General features: G+C 29.2%; 1 protein-coding gene and 1 long non-coding RNA gene across 5 annotated transcripts; both read left to right on the forward strand.

The window, feature by feature from the left end:
• The first annotated feature begins 5,325 nt into the window (after positions 1–5,325).
• LOC127064332 (uncharacterized) lies at positions 5,326–11,184 on the forward strand. 4 transcript variants are annotated; one of them, XR_007781648.1, is made up of 5 exons: positions 5,326–5,670; positions 8,601–8,829; positions 9,298–9,517; positions 9,742–9,876; positions 9,966–11,184. It is a non-coding gene; the product is annotated as an uncharacterized LOC127064332 (long non-coding RNA). The 4 variants fall into 4 exon arrangements; XR_007781647.1 differs by having other exon boundaries at positions 9,298–9,471; positions 9,966–11,182; XR_007781649.1 differs by having other exon boundaries at positions 9,298–9,404; positions 9,966–11,182.
• A 79-nt stretch (positions 11,185–11,263) lies between these two features.
• LOC127064329 (uncharacterized) lies at positions 11,264–14,923 on the forward strand. The gene is made up of 6 exons (XM_050995277.1): positions 11,264–11,330; positions 11,711–11,831; positions 12,777–12,895; positions 13,310–14,177; positions 14,273–14,603; positions 14,689–14,923. Exons 1-4 carry the CDS (start codon positions 11,264–11,266, stop codon positions 13,315–13,317), a joined length of 315 nt encoding a protein of 104 aa, XP_050851234.1. The 3' UTR covers positions 13,318–14,177; positions 14,273–14,603; positions 14,689–14,923.
• Positions 14,924–17,535: the final 2,612 nt, after the last annotated feature.

The raw sequence follows: 17,535 nt of genomic DNA on the forward strand, positions 1-17,535 counted from the left end.
GTTGCTACTATTGCGAGACACGAGTCAGCTGCACTCCTTCAACAGAGCACGGTCTCTCAGTATTGCAGGATCATTAATTGCTCCAGTTTCCTCCGTTTCCGAGCGATAAACAGAACGAACGAAACTAGAGAGATAGCTACGATAGAATAGAGAGAAAAAAGAAATGAATAGTGGTGTATAAGGGAGAGATAGAGAGAGAGAGAGAAAGAGAGAGAAGGAGAAAGAGAAAGAAAAAGAATGAAAGAAATAACTACACGAACGCTAAGAAAAGGACTTTCGAAAGAGAAAGAGAGTTTTCGACTAAAAGGACTTCTCTAGTTATCTTCGCTTGGATAGTATTGTACTATGACTCCGACTTCTCATAAACGAAATGCTACGAAAAAAAAAGAAAGAGAGAAACAGACAGACAGACAGACAGACAGAAATACCATAAGTATTCTCATAAAAATATCGTATACGACTGAAATTTCTTCCAACTCGATTAACAAAACTTTTAAATTTTGTTCTATAATGTCAGAGACATATCTCGTTAAATGAATAAAAAAAGGAAAAAAATTAGATACGTTCGCTAATTTTAGCATACGTTGCATTAAAGCGTTGATCGTGTCCACGTTTCACGTTTATATTCTAACGAATCTAATGAAATCTCTCGTCAGTCCACGAGCGTATTTCCAACCTCTCTCCTGGCTTAGTAGAATTTCGATATTATTAGTAGAATTTCGAATTTATATTCATTTTTATATTCCAAATGCATCGGGGATTTGCTGCTTCCGTTAATACGATAAAGTACCTGTTATTTCGTGTGTTGTACATAGCTACATATCTATATTTATACTTATAATTATATCATTATTCTCCATCGAAATTTTAGCGAAGATTATTGAACGCATGTATTTGATCGAATTAATTAAATCATTCATTAATTGATTATATTAATTAATACGGAGTTCGTTTCCTTTTTTATCTGTTTTGTTCTGTATTCTCGACAATACCAAATATGGTGGACATGATATTAACAATTTCATAAGTGGCCAATTAAAAGATTCATGACCAAATCACACGTAACATCGCGTGTTATACTACTTTCTTCTATTAACTCTTCTTCCGATATATTATTGATTGAGATACAGCTTTGTGATCGTCGAAATTGAAAAGATCTATAAGTATGTGCCTGTGTGTGTGTGTGTGTGTGTGTATATAATATCGGAACAAAATTATTAATCTCACAAAAAGACTTAATTTATATCCTAAAACGCTATCTGCAGTCAAATCGATTTTATAAAAAAAAAAAGAAAAAAAAAGAAGAAATACATATATATATTAGATATCTGTGTAATCGCCTTTCTTATTAAGTAATCCATTTCACTGCATATTAATATCTATTTGCCGTATATCTCTCACGTTTTTAAAGTAATGAAAAACTTTAATATTTCGCTTTAATCGTTTTTATCAATTCTATTTTACATTGGTAACGTTATAACGAAAGAAACGTTATTTCGAATTATTATCGTTAATACATTATAACGTGCGGAGTATTCAACTCATTCGAATAAACGTAAAAAAAACTTTAATTACTTTCTTTTTCTATTTTTTCTAATTTCTGGAATAGTCGACGTTACGACGAACGTTAAAAGTTAGTGAAATATATAAGAAAATCTACGAGAAAGAGCAAGAAAGAAACAGAGAGAGAGAGAGAGAGAGAGAGAGAGAAATTACATTTCCTCATTTTCTTTCTTTTTTTTATATATTCTTTAGAACTAAAATCACAATACTGTCTACGGCCAAAATTAAATGAGTTTTCTATGGTAAATTTCATTTTTAATTTCTAATTTTGAAGTAACATGTACTTCAAATAGATTCCATATAATGTTTACAACCCCCTCAGAATATGTAATTTACGCGCTGTCAAGCTACGAGAGCATAATGCTAATTTGATAAATTAAGTAAATTTATTTACCAACGTTTATTACTATGTTTCCAGTTTATAATTATGTTTACTTTATATCTCGAAATTTCCACGTAATATACGCAGAATTCGAAAATAAATTGAAATTGAAATCAAGATTGATTAAATATTAAAGCACCGACTGCTGATCCTCTAATAAACGCCATCAAATCAAATACAATTCGAAAAACAATTATGTTAAAATATCAATTACTTCATTGATTCGATTTACTTCATATATGTGTTTTTGTGTATGTATGTACAACATTATTAAGCTTCACGTTCAAATGTAAACAAAAAATTGGAATTCATATATATATATATATATATATATATATATATATATATATATAATAAATATTAAAAACGAACAAACGATTGTCCCAAACTAAATGTAAAGATTTTGTTAAAGATAAAAAGAAAAAAAAATATCAAGAAAAGAACCAAACGAAGTTGCATACGTAGACGACACGTATAATGAAATTGGAATGCGTTCGTAACGCGTATTTACGCGAATCGTATCGAGTTCCTGTCACGTACCATTCTTGCTCGAGCAATAACGTCTCTGTCAGGATGCACGACCAACGATGGAATACTCGGCGATGTATTGCGCGCGCGAGAACTCCCGATTCGTTTCTAAGTGTGTACGACCTCGCGCACATGAACGCCTATGTATATATATATATATAAGTATATTGCGTACCTCTGCTATATGTAGTCATGCGTTTAACTCCTATCCTTTGTATGTATCTGTGTCACGAAGGAAATATAGGTGATGTCGTCTACCTCATGCCTTTGATGCGTTCATCCGTTTACGGAATTTCCAGCCACCCAACTAAGAATTGCATCTAGGAATGCACGAACGATGTCAATCAATTAATTAACTGTTAAACCACGTCCAAAGGCGAGTGTAATCCGACTGTGAACAAAAAGTTTTCACGGATTAATACATGTTATATAATGGCAAGAATATATATATATATATATATATCTGTATGTGTATGTTATGTATTTACATACACACAGAGAGACACATATACAAAGAGAGAGAAAGAGAGAGAGAGAGATGTATATTATGAATCTATAAAAAAAAGAAGTAACTTTTGATATATATTGTATAGTTAATAATTATTGCTTACATTGTAAATGTTCATCTCGATATGTTGAAATAAAATCTACTTTTAAACTATTATAATCCAAGCTTTGAACAGAAAGTTTTCAAAGATTAATACATGTTATATAATAATGTTAAGAATATATGGTGTGTGTATATATATATATATTTATATATATATATATATATATATATATATATATTTATTAAACCTATAAAAAAGAAAAAATGTAAATTATAATGCATAGAATAATTATTGCGTATATTGGAAATATTCATTTCAGTATGTAGTGGAATAAAATTTGGTTGTAATTTCATTATAATCCAAGCTGCAAATAGAAAAGTTTATTAAGATTAGTACATATTACATAATAATTTTAGAATATATATATATATATATTGAAATTATAAAGAAAACCGTGTAAATTTTAAATAGATATTAATTACTGCTCATATTGAAAATGTTCATTTGCATATATATCCAAATTTAATTATACAGCCAGTCCGCCCGGTAGTACTTACATTATATAATCTAAATAGGATGCAAGTAATACCGACTCAGGTCTCACCACGTGAAGGTCGCTGCATGTGGAGACCCATAAATTATAGGATAGAATAATTAATCACTTTCAATAAATCATTAGTAGATGTACTTAGTGTAAAGGGAAACAGATATCTCAATTTCAAATTTAAATTATATACTCTACATATTACTATATTCTAATATAAAAAAAGTATTAATTAGATACACAATTAAAATATAATTACACTCATACACTGTTTTTAATCTTATTTACTCCTAACCTATTACAGATCATTAACTGACGATTGAAACATGAATATTCAAAATTCTTAAATAATACTTTTCTTTATAACCAAAGATATCTAACAATAAAAAATGTTTAACATAAAAATAATGAAAATATACTAAACGTTTTAATAAGAAAATAATTAAAAGATAAATTTTGTAAAATACCATTAATAAACGCTATATTAAAATCTAAAGCTTAAATTTACAAGTAATAATAACAGGTTGTATCTCTTACCATATAGAAGTTGTTAATGAGGGGCTGTAGATTATAAAACTATTAAAACATATTATAGAACAGTATAACAAAATAATATAATAATACAATAATGCAAAAATATAATAATAACGATATCAGTAATGAATTTATAATGGAAACAATCTGTACCAGTAGATTCATATTAAAACTTCTTCAATCTTCCTCGTACATTTTTCCTGTTCAATTTAATTAGATCATAAATAAAAAATATCGTTCTATAACAAAGAGAAAGATACTTTTAAAACAAAATCGCTATGTCGCATTTGGAAAGAAAAGTTAAATACATTAATATTGATATAATTTCAAACGTTAATCAAGATCAATAATCATCATTCCAATGATTGCGTCGATAGTACTTGTACGTATAATTGTAATCCGAGTATTGTAATATTGATTATCTTTATATCTCATTAAAAATATCTTAATTATGAAAAAATTATGAAAAACTATATGAAGATTTCAATTTCTTTATAAAACTTACCTTATACTTCACAAATATCTTTCACAGAAAGGATAAATCACGTTTCATCAACGAAAAATATTTCCACCGCAAAATTACTACGGTACTTCGCAAAAATTTTAATAATTAAGTAAAATTTAAGAAGATCGATTCGTTCCTTTTTGCGTCTTCAAGGTCAAACATAATATGCACATATATAAGTAATAATCGCGATCGTACAAACTTTATTCTTATCTAATTACGATAAAAAAGCAATTCGATTTACGCATCAATAGTTAAAACGTTAAAAAATGAAGTAATTAATGCGTACAAAGTAATTAATTATTGATACTACATACCTTGATTCTCGATCGTGACGAAAAGAAGGATCGCGCAGTTGCCAAGAGGATCGTCGGAAAAAGGAAGTTAAACCTGCATACTTAAGAACCAATCAAAAGTGAGAAACAATACAAACATTTCGTCATTTCTTATTTGTATATATCGGCAACGTTTTATATTGTTACGTGAATATTGCATTGAACCAATAGGAGCAGGTCTTTCTTAATATTTTCCCGCTTTTTATTTTCCTCGCTTTAATATTATCTCATTTGTTATTTCGATTGTTTTATTTTGTTTATATTATTCATAATATTATATTAGAATAATTAAACGTTTTAATTTCACTGGAATAAATACATTCGTTTTATATTACTATCGTCGATTCTGATTGGACATTAAATTTCCGTTAATTCTTCTCCCCTTTCCGGTAGTTATCTGTTTAATAGTATGTCTTTTGTATCGAATTTCGAGATATGTATTATCGATAATTATTAATTAATTACTTTGTTTAACGTGTGCCAACGATAAATGCAAATGTTTTAGTATTCTTCTATTATAATTAGATAAGCGTTGAAACCTAATTCGATTAATATATATATATATATTATTACATTTCGTTTGACTTTAACCACGCAATAATGAATAGATCGGTCTTTTTGAATTTTTACTTCGTTATTCAAATTTTTGTGAAATGGTGTACTATTTTGCATTGGAAGCATTTTTTCTTGATGTCTTCTTTCTGTGGAAAAGATTTGTAAAGTATAAGGTAAATTTCATTCAAAAAAATTTGATCTTTCCATGTACTATAATTTTTAAGACATGTATGTTAATAATTATTGGATGTTTTACTTATTAATTATTGAGGTTCATTAAATTTTGAGAACTACAATTATAATGCTAGTTTATATGAACCAACTAATTTTCTTTCAATTGACACATTTGTATACGTTCTTATTTTTATGCAAATGTGCTTTATATTCGGATTATACTTCAAATGTTATATCCTTATTTTGAAATGAAAGTAATCAGTTTATTATCTGCTATAGCATACGCTTAAGTTTTACTTTATAAATTAGTTTTTTAACAATATTAATTAAGAGAGAAAACTTCATTCAGCAAGATCTTTATATGTACCTCAATATCTATATGATAAGATTTGAATAATCGGTATTACTTGCATTCTATTTAGATTATACGATATAAGTTAGGAACTACCGAGCTAACTGTATTGTATGATTTAATTCTAATTATATTATATAATTTAATTTATATTTCTGTGTATCAATTGCGTGTGAATTTATTTTTCAATCTTAATGATAGAGAATATAACCTTTAAAAGAGTTTGCATTTATCAATGTTTCAATTTGATAAACCAAAATATCTACTTATTCTGTTAATAAAAAAGTACTTAAGCAAGAAATTATACATAAAAAATAATATTAACCGATGTTTGTTAATTGTATTAATAATATTAGCTAAGAGATAGATTCAGATAGATAGAATTTCTAATTTATAAAATATAAAACCTTAATAAACTTTAATATTTAATATACAGATCTGAAAATATCCATCTTTAGGCTATGCACGTTTTATATATACACACATATATATATACATATATATATATATACACACACATATATATATATACATATAGTACACATGCTTTCACATATATACAGACGAATAAGCACGTTTAACAAAACTATATTATATGAAATTAGATGCCTAGGTAGAAAATTACATGTTTCATATAGAAATAAGAACAATAAGAAGTTTCCTTGAACAAAGAAATATTCTCATAACCTTTTCGTAAAAAATATAGGAGAAGAACTTTTCTCGTGCCGTTCTAAATTAAATCATTCAAAAAGAAAGTTGGATTTTCTAGTTTCTACGATAGTTCATTACACCGTTCTTCTTTTCTTGATCTTCGTTTTAACTTGATTTTCAACAACCTAATTCGAAAGATTCGTTTTATTAATAAAAACAGTTAATACGTTAGTAGAGGTTAGATTTCTCGGAAAAATAATTGTCCTACATTTTTCACAGGTTTTTATGATACGCAGCTCTGTATTATTTTAATCCTTCTCGTAATAATTTAAACTAAAATAATGTAAAATATATCGAGAGAATCGAATCGATAATACATAGTCATTTATTCAAACAGTTCAACAAAATCGTAATGCATTGAATTCAATCGAAAATCACGTGATATTAAAATTTCATGTATCTACAATATATATTTTATTATCTTTTATTATTCGACATATATAGATTCAGTTAATTGTTTCTTTTTTTTTTTTATAGAAGATGATAACATTTCTATTGTTCGTACTAATCTTGTAGGATTATCAGCTAGCAGATACCATCTACCGATCAATCTTTTGATTTTTCCACCGTCCGAACTTTATTGCTTCTTTTTCTTTTTCTCTCTCTCTCTATTTCTCTCTTTTTCTCTCTCTCTATTTCTCTCTTTTTCTCTCTCTCTATTTCTCTCTTTTTCTCTCTCTCTCTATTTCTCTCTTTTTCTCTCTCTCTATTTCTCTCTTTTTCTCTCTCTCTATTTCTCTCTCTCTCTCTCTCTCTCTCTCTCTCTCTCTCTCTCTCTCTCTCTCTCTCTCTCTCTCTCTCTCTCTCTCTCTCTCTCGTAGCTGGATATCGACGATTCGAAGCTCGAAAATAACTGAACGTGAATCGTATAGTTCCTCGTGGAAAAGTAAGAGAAAACTTTCAAACGAAATGTGTAATAATTCGTCAACACTGTCGGAAGATATTTTTACTTTTTTGTTTTTACTTTTTATTTTTGTTTTTTTTCCTCTTGTCCTTGACGTTGCACCCTGTCGAGCTGACTGAACGAATTGCATTTTTTTTCTCTTCTTTTTATTTTCTTTCCCAGACATAAAAAGTAAATATTATACTCGTCGTCCACCGGAGTATGTTCCACTTTTTCGTTTTCTCCTCTGCCGTTTCTCTTACTTTTCATTTTCCATTCTCAAACTTGTTTCACGTCGAAATGAAGATAAAAAAGTGTTGTTTAACTTTTCAACGGTTCGACATTTACGAAAACGTTCACACACGTTTCTTTCTCGTTTTATTTTTGTTTATTTATTTATTTATTTATTTATTTATGTTTCTTATCGATTCGACGCTTGTAAATTATCGTTCGTACAACTTGTCTGCTTGCTTTTGTAACTCATCAATTTTTATAGAGCTTTGATTGAACAAACTTCGTAATTATCGTGACATCGAGATAAACGATTGAAAAAACTCGAGAGAGATATCTACTCTCGCGATCGATCGATATTGAATTAATCAGTGGCATTCGTTTTAAAGATTTATCACCAAATAATCTCATATCTTCTCTCTCGCAAATGTTTAACATAAAATAGGAATAACATAAAAAATTAAATGAATTCGAAACATTGAACAAATTCAAATATATTCAAAATAAATAAATAAATGCATTCATATTACAATCATTTATAATATCTATAAATCAACTCGCTATATAATACTATATAATATTAATCGTTCCAGTTTCAAGTTTCACATTTAATTTATATTTTAATTTCTATATATTTCTAATTGTAATTTTTTTAATGACATTAAAAAAAAAAAACTGATTATAAAACAATGCTTTCTGTATATTAAAAATCCGAATCTAGCTATTTTTCATGAATTAATCGTATGTTTCAGAAGACTGTATAAGACATCGTTTTAAGTTTGCAGAATACAGAGGTATCAATTATGCCACCCTCAGTTAGTAGAGGGTACGTGACACCCTTTAGCACCTCGTAACTGGAGATTGTAAGCAGAGAACCGAGGAAGCAAACTAACCAACGTCGTCAGCCCTACATGGTTTTAATCGCACGTCCTATGAAACGAACATTGGATGTCGCGTCATCTGCTACGAACAAATGTTAAGGTCAGATATATTAAACTATGAAACGGACGCAATTTCGTCTACCGTTACTCCTTCATCTTTAATCGTCCATTTTCCTTAGTTGTAACGAGCTTGAGTAGACAGCTGTCCTTTCTAAATGAGACTATTTGGGTGTTTTATTAACGAGCTTACTCTCTATCCCTGCTATTATACTTTTCTCCTCATTTATGTAAATTCGTGAATAAAACGCGGCAAGAAATTAGCAATGTATATGACGAGAGTTTCGTGCACGTTATTTCGTATATTTTTGCGCTTATCTTAACAACACTCTGGTTTTTCATCTAAAATCGTCATATTTTCAATCGATTTCTTTTATAACTAACACGTTGCATTGATATTTAACTTTCGATTACCGCGCTTTCTATCGCAATATTGACGAAGCAATATAAAATATAATTCTATGCAATTCTATCGAGATTGAACACTAATCTTCTCTTCGTTTTGTTTCAGTAAACCATGAGAGAAAGGAACGTCACGTGATGCGATAAAGCGAGATTAATGACGTTCGAGAGTACGATAAAAATACTCTGTTGATAGCAAGAAAGAGTAACGAGAAAGTAAATGCGATTGACTAGACTTTCAAAAGAATAACTTATTAGATTCGATTCTTTCCTTTGAACGGTAGTAGGTATCTTTTATCACGAATTTAAAGGATTTCGAAGGAGAAGTGGTATAAACAATTAAAAATGAAATATTTGAAGTCTTTAAATATTATTATCGTAAATTCGATTAAGTACATCCATCTTTTTTTGTTACAAAGATTGAATTACTTCATATGATATTAGTTCGGACCTTTCGTCCTCGACCACAGTTATAATAAGAAAATGTATAAATTATTTCAGAAATATGTGATAGAGAAATATATTTACTTTAAGTTTTTGTTGATATTTGCAGGAATCAGGAATTCTGTCAGAACTTCGATGTTCACTCGTCGGTGTACAAAGTAAGAATGATCTAATAACTGTTAACGTCGATCGAAGATCCGACTATGTTGACTTCACCCGTAGCTAAAACCGCCAATTCCAAAATGTAAGTCTAAAAAAATAAAATATATAAAATATTAAAGAAATATGTAATATATAAATATACTTGCTTTAACTTTTGATTATTATTTGCAGGAAGGGAATCCTGTGTAGAATTTCTATGTTCCCTCGTTGGAGTACAAAGAAAGATTGATCCAGTAATTGTTAAAGTCAACCAATAGTTTGGTTTTGTTGATGTCACGCGTAGCTAAGGGTCTCGAGATTAAAATTTTTTCACTATTGAAATTTCAAATAAAAATTATTGTAAATTTCGCGTTACGATCTTTGTAATAATTAAGCGAATGTATTATTGTTTAAATACTAGTTTTTTGTATTCCACGAACATTAAAAACTATTTAAATAATTGTAAAATTATCGAAAGTATTAATTTCTAAGCTTTTGTTTGGAAAGATTTTCGATGTTCTCTCGTCGGAATACAAAAAAAAAAAGTAATTTGATATTTTTATGTAACTATTTAGTAAATGCGTGCATGCAAGTGAAAAAGTATTTGTTTGTGTACTTTTTCATTGAAAGTGCGCAAATTCTTTTAAGAAATTATGTGTGTAGTGTAACAAGTTCACAATTGGGAGACAATGTTCTTCATTCATTGTGCTCGATTCCATGTATTTTTGTAAATGTGTGCAGTATCTGTGTGACAGCAAACAAGAATGAATATTTTTGTCCGCATATTTTGCGATGAAATACAGATATTTTTGCAAAAAATGATATTAATTGATATGCTAATGCTTTTTAGAATTTGTATAGATTAGTAATGTTGGAAAATCTAGATTAAATCTTTTTTTTTTTCTTGCTTTATTCCGATTAATTTCTCCTTCGTTGCAGCTTTTTTTTCTTCAAAAGCCATTTGAACTTCTGATTACCATCGAATACAGAATAAATATTCTCGAATAGAAATTATTTATTAATTAATATTTATAGAACAATCTATAGGCGAGTATGATAAAATATTGTCCATTTTGAATATTTATTAGAGAGACTAATCATAGAAAAAGATAAATTCTGTCATTATTCGATTTATCAATTAGGTACTTTTTGACTAGGGAAATAGAACAAAGAAGGAACTACGAAATAGTTTACGCGGGAATTTACGCGGGAATTTACACGGGAATTTACGCGGGAAATTACGCGGGAAATACGCTATATGCTGTGGCGGGAATTTTAGATACTTTAATAGAAAATAGTATTATTAATAGAAAATAGTATACATGATTAATAACAATTTTCAATGATTTTTTTGCAATTAAATATTATATTCTGTTATTTTTCAATAAAATGTTAAAAAAAATTAATATATTTTTTAGCGCGTAATATTTTAAAAATGATGCGCAATAAACATGCGCCGTGCGAATCGTTTACCTATCTTGACGATGAAGATGACGCCATTACAGTTTGAGTTTGTGTCAACTAAAGATGTCACTTCGTCCCTACCGTTAATTACAGGTAATTAGCAGATTTTTTCTAATGTACACTTTATTACTATATATCAATCGATAGCTAAACACGCGATTTTTAAGAGGCCGCGTTCGCAAATCGGGATATTGTGAGGTTTAAACGATATTCGCGAAAATAAAATCGGCCTCCGTAGATCGTCCGGGAAGCTATTGCTTCGTACTTTTTTTTTTCAATTTTTCAGCTTGATTTTCTCAATATTGATACTTTTCTCGCTTTTTAACAATGCTCTGATCAATAATTTTGTGTTTATAATTATGATCGATAGATATTTTGTATTATATTTGATTTTCATATATACTTATACACACACACACACACACACACTTTTAATGTTATCCTGTATTAATATGAGATCTTACATTTTCCAGATTTTCAAGAGTTTCACGAGATAGAACAGGAAAGCATGGAATTAGAATCAGTGTTAGTGCATCGGCTTAGTGATCCAGAGTCAAGAGGGTTTCGTCTTTCAAAGGAACAACTATTCTATCGGTGAGTAAATTTCTTTCTTTATATATTTCCGGAAGAATTGTGAAAGGTGAAAAAACATAACCTACGGATATATATAATACGATTGAAAGCTAGGACGTTTTGAAAAATTTATGCGTGTGTAATAAACATATACATGTGCATATATAGAGATACGATTATTACGAATGTGTTAGTACGTCGCGCCGAGCTCGATGTTTTTTTGCATATATGCACTGCTTTGTGTAAACTTATCTGAGTTTTTTTTTGTTCTTTTTGTCTACCTTCGCTTCGAAACAAGTATTTTCTAAGAAATAATATAGGTTAGTAAGCCAGTCCTGTTCTTGGAATTATATAGGTTAATACTGTCCGAAAACAATACATAGTTTTTGTGGTCGTTTTTCTTGTTGCCTATATACATTTCAATGTATTAGTTCTCTATATGCTTATTTATATATTTATCGTTTCTTTTTTGTTCCTTCTTTTCCGATAGTCGAACATTCTCGATTATATACAATTATTATCGATTCACAATACATTACTTCGATGATAAATTATGTAATTATTCGATACGTGTAAACAAAATTCGAAGTATTATTTTTTTCAAACAGATACAAGATATATACATACATACCTACATACATACATACATACATACATACATATATATATATATGTATTTATATGAAATATGTAAATTATCGAATTATTTCGATTTAACATTTGCTCATTATTTCGCGCGTAATACATAAAGCATAGGGATAATTTAGGTACCTAGTGATACAAGGGCGTGTCTATTTAACATTTCTATATCTTTAATGAATATAATTATTTTATTAGAAAATTATTGTTTACGTTTAAAATTCGAATTAATTACATTTGTCATTCATATCGTATTATTTACGCACTGATATTATATTTTTTATTATTTTTGATTGAGACAAATAATATTCGATTTGAATCGCATAGTACCTCTGATGACGTAATCGAATTACGGGGTCTACTTCCCCTCCTTGTCTGTGGTCTCGTCGCCATCTTGGACGCAGTGACACGTGCACACGGTGTTTCGCCGCTCCGCATAATTACAGGTAATTAGAATATTTTTTTCTAACATACACCCTTTTCCATTATATCAATCGATAGCTAATCACGCGATTTGTAAGAGGCCGCGTTCGAAAATCGAGATTTCATCGCGTTTAAAAGATATTCGCGAAAATAAAATCGGCTTCTCGTGATCGCAAACATCATATTTTTTCTTCAATTTTCCTGTTTTATTTTCTCAATATCGACACTTCTTTCGCTTTTTAACGATGTGCTGATAAATTATTTTGCATTAATAGTTGTAATCGATTGATATTTTGCATTAAATTCGACTTTCATATACGATTATACACAACACATACACACATACATACATACACATACACACACACTGCATATTCTTTACATATATATACACATAGTTTTAATCTCCTATGGTAATATATTCTTACACGTTTCAGATTTCTAAGAATTTTACGAGCTATAACGCAAGGCATTGGATATACCATTTTTATACGTCTTTTTGATACTCATCGGTAAGTTTATTTCATTTTATTAACAAAGAGCAAAGTTAAATAGAAAGAAATAGGTATACGGAGTTCGTATTAAGCTTTTTGTTTGTATTTCTATGAAATTCTCCAAACGAGATTAAAATAAAAACAATTGATCGTCGAACTCTTTTCAGGTCAGAGAAGAGATCTTTGGTTGTATATAGTATTTGGATGAATACAGATCTACGAGAGCACTGATTAATTTCATTTTAATTATTAATAATTTTTTCATGGAACATTTTTATTCTAGCTTTATAATGATTAATTTAATATTATAGGAATTTATTATTTCTTGGTATAAAAATTTTTATACTTTTTATGTAATTCGCCATTATTATTCCTGCAGTTATTATTTTATTTTAGAGAAAATTTATTAGATTTTTATTAACAATTGTGTCTCCACATGTAGTTATCTTCAAATCTGGTGTGATTTAAGCATTCGATATTACTTGAGTTTGTATCTTATAATACAAAGTAAACATTATCGAGCAAATAGCTGCATACTTTGATACATTTCAAAAATACTTAGCTTGTAATAATTAAAATTTTCATAATTTATCAAATTCAATATTTAAGATATTGATATTTTCGGATAATATATTTTCTAATGTGTTACCTTCAGAGATGATTTACAAGAAATGTTTTATTTTTTTTTGTTTCATAGTCTGTTGTATGTTTCAGTTTCGCAGTTCTTTTAAATTATTAATCAGTGTTAGTACATTTTCTTCGTTATTCTGGAGCAGGATGCTCATCGTGCAAGGGCCAACAAAACATTTAGGTAAGTAAACTTCTGTTTAAAAGTTTCCTGAACATTTCTAACAATTATTTATTGTAACGATATGATTAATAATCTTATTTTTATTTTCGTTTCAGGTTATTATTACAATTATATCAGAAACAATGAAGAAACAATGAAGAAACAATGAAGAAACAATGAAAAAACAATGAAGATACTGAAGTGTCGCTTAAATAAAAGAAAAATTGAATAAAAGAAGAATTGAAATTGAGTAAAAGAAGAAAATTGAAATAAAAGAGAAATAGAAGCAGCGTTTGTTCGTCATATTTGATTTATTTTTATAACTAAATAAGTAGATTAAATAAAATTAGATTCAGTATAAATTCGTGATGTAGAGTCAGTGTTAGTACATATTTTTTATCATCCTGGGGCAGGATGCTCATCGTGCAGAGGATCAAAAGAATTTCAGTAAGTTCTTCTTTAAATATATCTTTAATAAATGAATTTTATTATAATAATGATATTAACAACTTTATTTTTTTTGCTTTTTCAGATCATCATGGCAGTCGTATGCATGTTAATGGATGGAGTGTTGTAATGTAAATCAAGTGCAAGCAAAACAATTAGTCATAGAGACAGTTTCTTCGTATAAATTATTAATTTTTTATTTAAACATTTATATCGACTATTCGCGTATTAGATTTAGATTAGATTAGTATTGAAGATGATCGAGAAATTAATACACTTCTTCTATTGAATAACACTGTACGGTAAGTTAATATTATAAATTTGATACCTCATATTTTCATAGTTATTCTATTGCAATAATTCTAACAAAAATTTGTTTACAATCTTTTACAGATTACTATTATGATTGTGCCTTACCAGTTTATAACGAGTTTGAACTACTTCATTTTCAACTTACTTCGATATCAACTTATCTCATTTTCAACTTCCCACGGATTATCCTCTCTCAATTTGAAGTTACATTGCGAACGAGTGTTTTGGAGCCATCGTAGAACTTCTTAAGTAGTGAGTGAAAAATTTTAAGTCCCTCCAGTGCTCAATCATGTCGAGGACGAAAGGTCCGAATCGGCACGAGTTACTGGTTGTAATTTTTTAAATAAATTATTGACGAGCATGACCGTGAGTAATTCTTTTGGATTTACTCGCGAGTGGTATATTTTTAATAGCCTATATGTTTTTATTGTTTATATCTATTTTATTAGATTAGGATAGGGTCTTCTTGTTTGATAGATTAGATTAATTAATAGTGCAATTAATAAGCACTTTTTTATTCGTGTTTGCCGCGATATTAGTAATGAAATCGGATATTAACTTATCCGATTTCGTCAAAAAAAAGCATGTAATGTGATCTACGTTGTATGCATTGCTTCGTATTTAGTATATTTAATCGCGATTTATCTGGATGTATTAATGTAGATGAACAAGAAAAAATGAACAAGAAGACAAACGCGACGGATAGATTCTGGAAAACAAGTGATAGATCATGATCTTGTTCTTCAATTAGAATAGTCACTTGTTAAAAGGAATCGTCCGAGGTATTTTGATTATTGTTGCATGAAAAATTAACTCAACATTCAATCTATTTTGTTGACAAAAGAAAAGTCTCAATAGAGTCATTGTTTTTGAAAGAAAAAAGTCGAGTAGAATCATTGCTAATAAAGAACAAAGAGACTTGTAGAGTCATAGTCCGTAGGCCCTAGAATAAGTTAATCATTTTTTAGATTAGGATTTTCAGCTTCTAATAAACTAATTCCCGTTTCTCCCCCCCATACTTTCTGCGTTCTCATCTATGCGTGTGCCCAGGTGTTACTCGTATGGGTGAGAAACATTTAGTACGGGTTTAGTTTTAAGTTTTCCCATATTGGCGACTGTCATAGCGTTATTGATTGCGCACGATGTACCTTGCATCTGTGTGTTCGTGTTAGGTGGTGCATCGTACATCGTTTCGCGATTATTTATAAATAAATACGAAGAAAACAATTATACTAATAAGTTATTATTTAAAATACTATATTAATATATTATTATTCATACCGTCTTGCATAGTAGAATTATCATATGTTACATAGAAATATTCGTATATTACTAGTATGTATATATACTAGTATGTACTAGTATTATTTGCTTTAGTCATTTACGCAATAATCATTAGCCTTGACAGTCGATTACAGCAACTGGTACGTACTCCTAATATATTAGAAAAAATACGCGTTTGAGCTAGGGTGTCGGAGGTGTCCCGGGGCATACTCTCTAGTGTAGGCTTTTGCACCCTGGCGGTATGTGAGAGAATCGTGGAGTGTGTGTGTTGGAATGAATGTCTTTTGCTATTTTTTAAATATAGGTTATAGGTAGGCAGGTAGCATATCTTTTTCTGTGTGACTGTGTATTTAATTTTAAGCAGGTAGGACCGGATACAATGCGTTGTAATTTCCACTCAGGAGTGGAATGTTCCGTGTCCGGATATTAGGCAAAGTTTCAGCAAATTTTAGAATTATTCAGCATGTCTGTTTTTTTTTCTCATATTTTGCTGATGCTCTGTACTGCAAGATATATCTATCAGTATGAAACAGTTTAAAAGACTTTGTATTTGTTTGAAAATTTCTTTCGAATTAGCAAAGATTTTTGAACATGTTACATACTTAGTATTAAGTATATTAACACTTTGCACTCTCTTTCGCGGTTTGTTTCTTATAAAGAATATATAACTTTTTGTACATGTAGATATAGTAAAGTGAAAATAGTATAGATACAAATAAACATGGTCGTATGAAAGGATAAGACCATAAAATGTATCGTAGATTTTGTAGTTCTTTTTTTCGATACTTTTTAATTTTTGCAATGCAAAGTGTTAATAATAGGTTCATCGATTAGATTAAATATCTGCTTGGGCATTCGAGTAAATGTGTCTGTGTAAATGCGTACGATTGGTGAATTCTTTCGATCCATTGATCGTCCACAGACTAGGATAGTTCATAAAATGTATAATAAGCTTTTATTTTTAATTTTTTTATATGTTGTATTTATTGTTAGGGAATGCTCTATAGCAGTTGTTAAGGCACGAAGAAAAGAAGAGGCTATATGTCGAAGAGGCCCCCACAATTTGTGGCTCAAGAGGGCAACTATCGACGACGAATCATTTTTTCAGAGGATTATATGGTCCTCTGATAATGGTTCGTAGTCTTATTATTTTTTTCCACGTTGTCGTTTTGCTCGTCTCTAGTAATTGTTATAACTGGAGATGATGGACCATTTCATCTCCTTCATCACGTAAAATTCGTGCCTGAATCATTCAACAGATGCACAAATTTTAAATTAGTTAAAATCAAGAATACTTAGATTCGGTTATTAATAGATTTTGTAAATTAATTGATTA

The sequence above is a fragment of the Vespula vulgaris genome, chromosome 5 (assembly GCF_905475345.1).
Source record: "Vespula vulgaris chromosome 5, iyVesVulg1.1, whole genome shotgun sequence".
Lineage (NCBI taxonomy): Eukaryota > Metazoa > Arthropoda > Insecta > Hymenoptera > Vespidae > Vespula > Vespula vulgaris.

Excerpts from the sequence above, each read along its gene's own strand:
- LOC127064329 (XM_050995277.1), top strand. The coding sequence starts at position 11,264 with ATGACGCCATTACAGTTTGAGTTTGTGTCAACTAAAGATGTCACTTCG. Across the intron at positions 11,331-11,710 it reads GTCCCTACCGTTAATTACAG|ATTTTCAAGAGTTTCACGAG; the intron begins GTAATTAGCAGA and ends TACATTTTCCAG. Across the intron at positions 11,832-12,776 it reads AAGGAACAACTATTCTATCG|TACCTCTGATGACGTAATCG; the intron begins GTGAGTAAATTT and ends TGAATCGCATAG.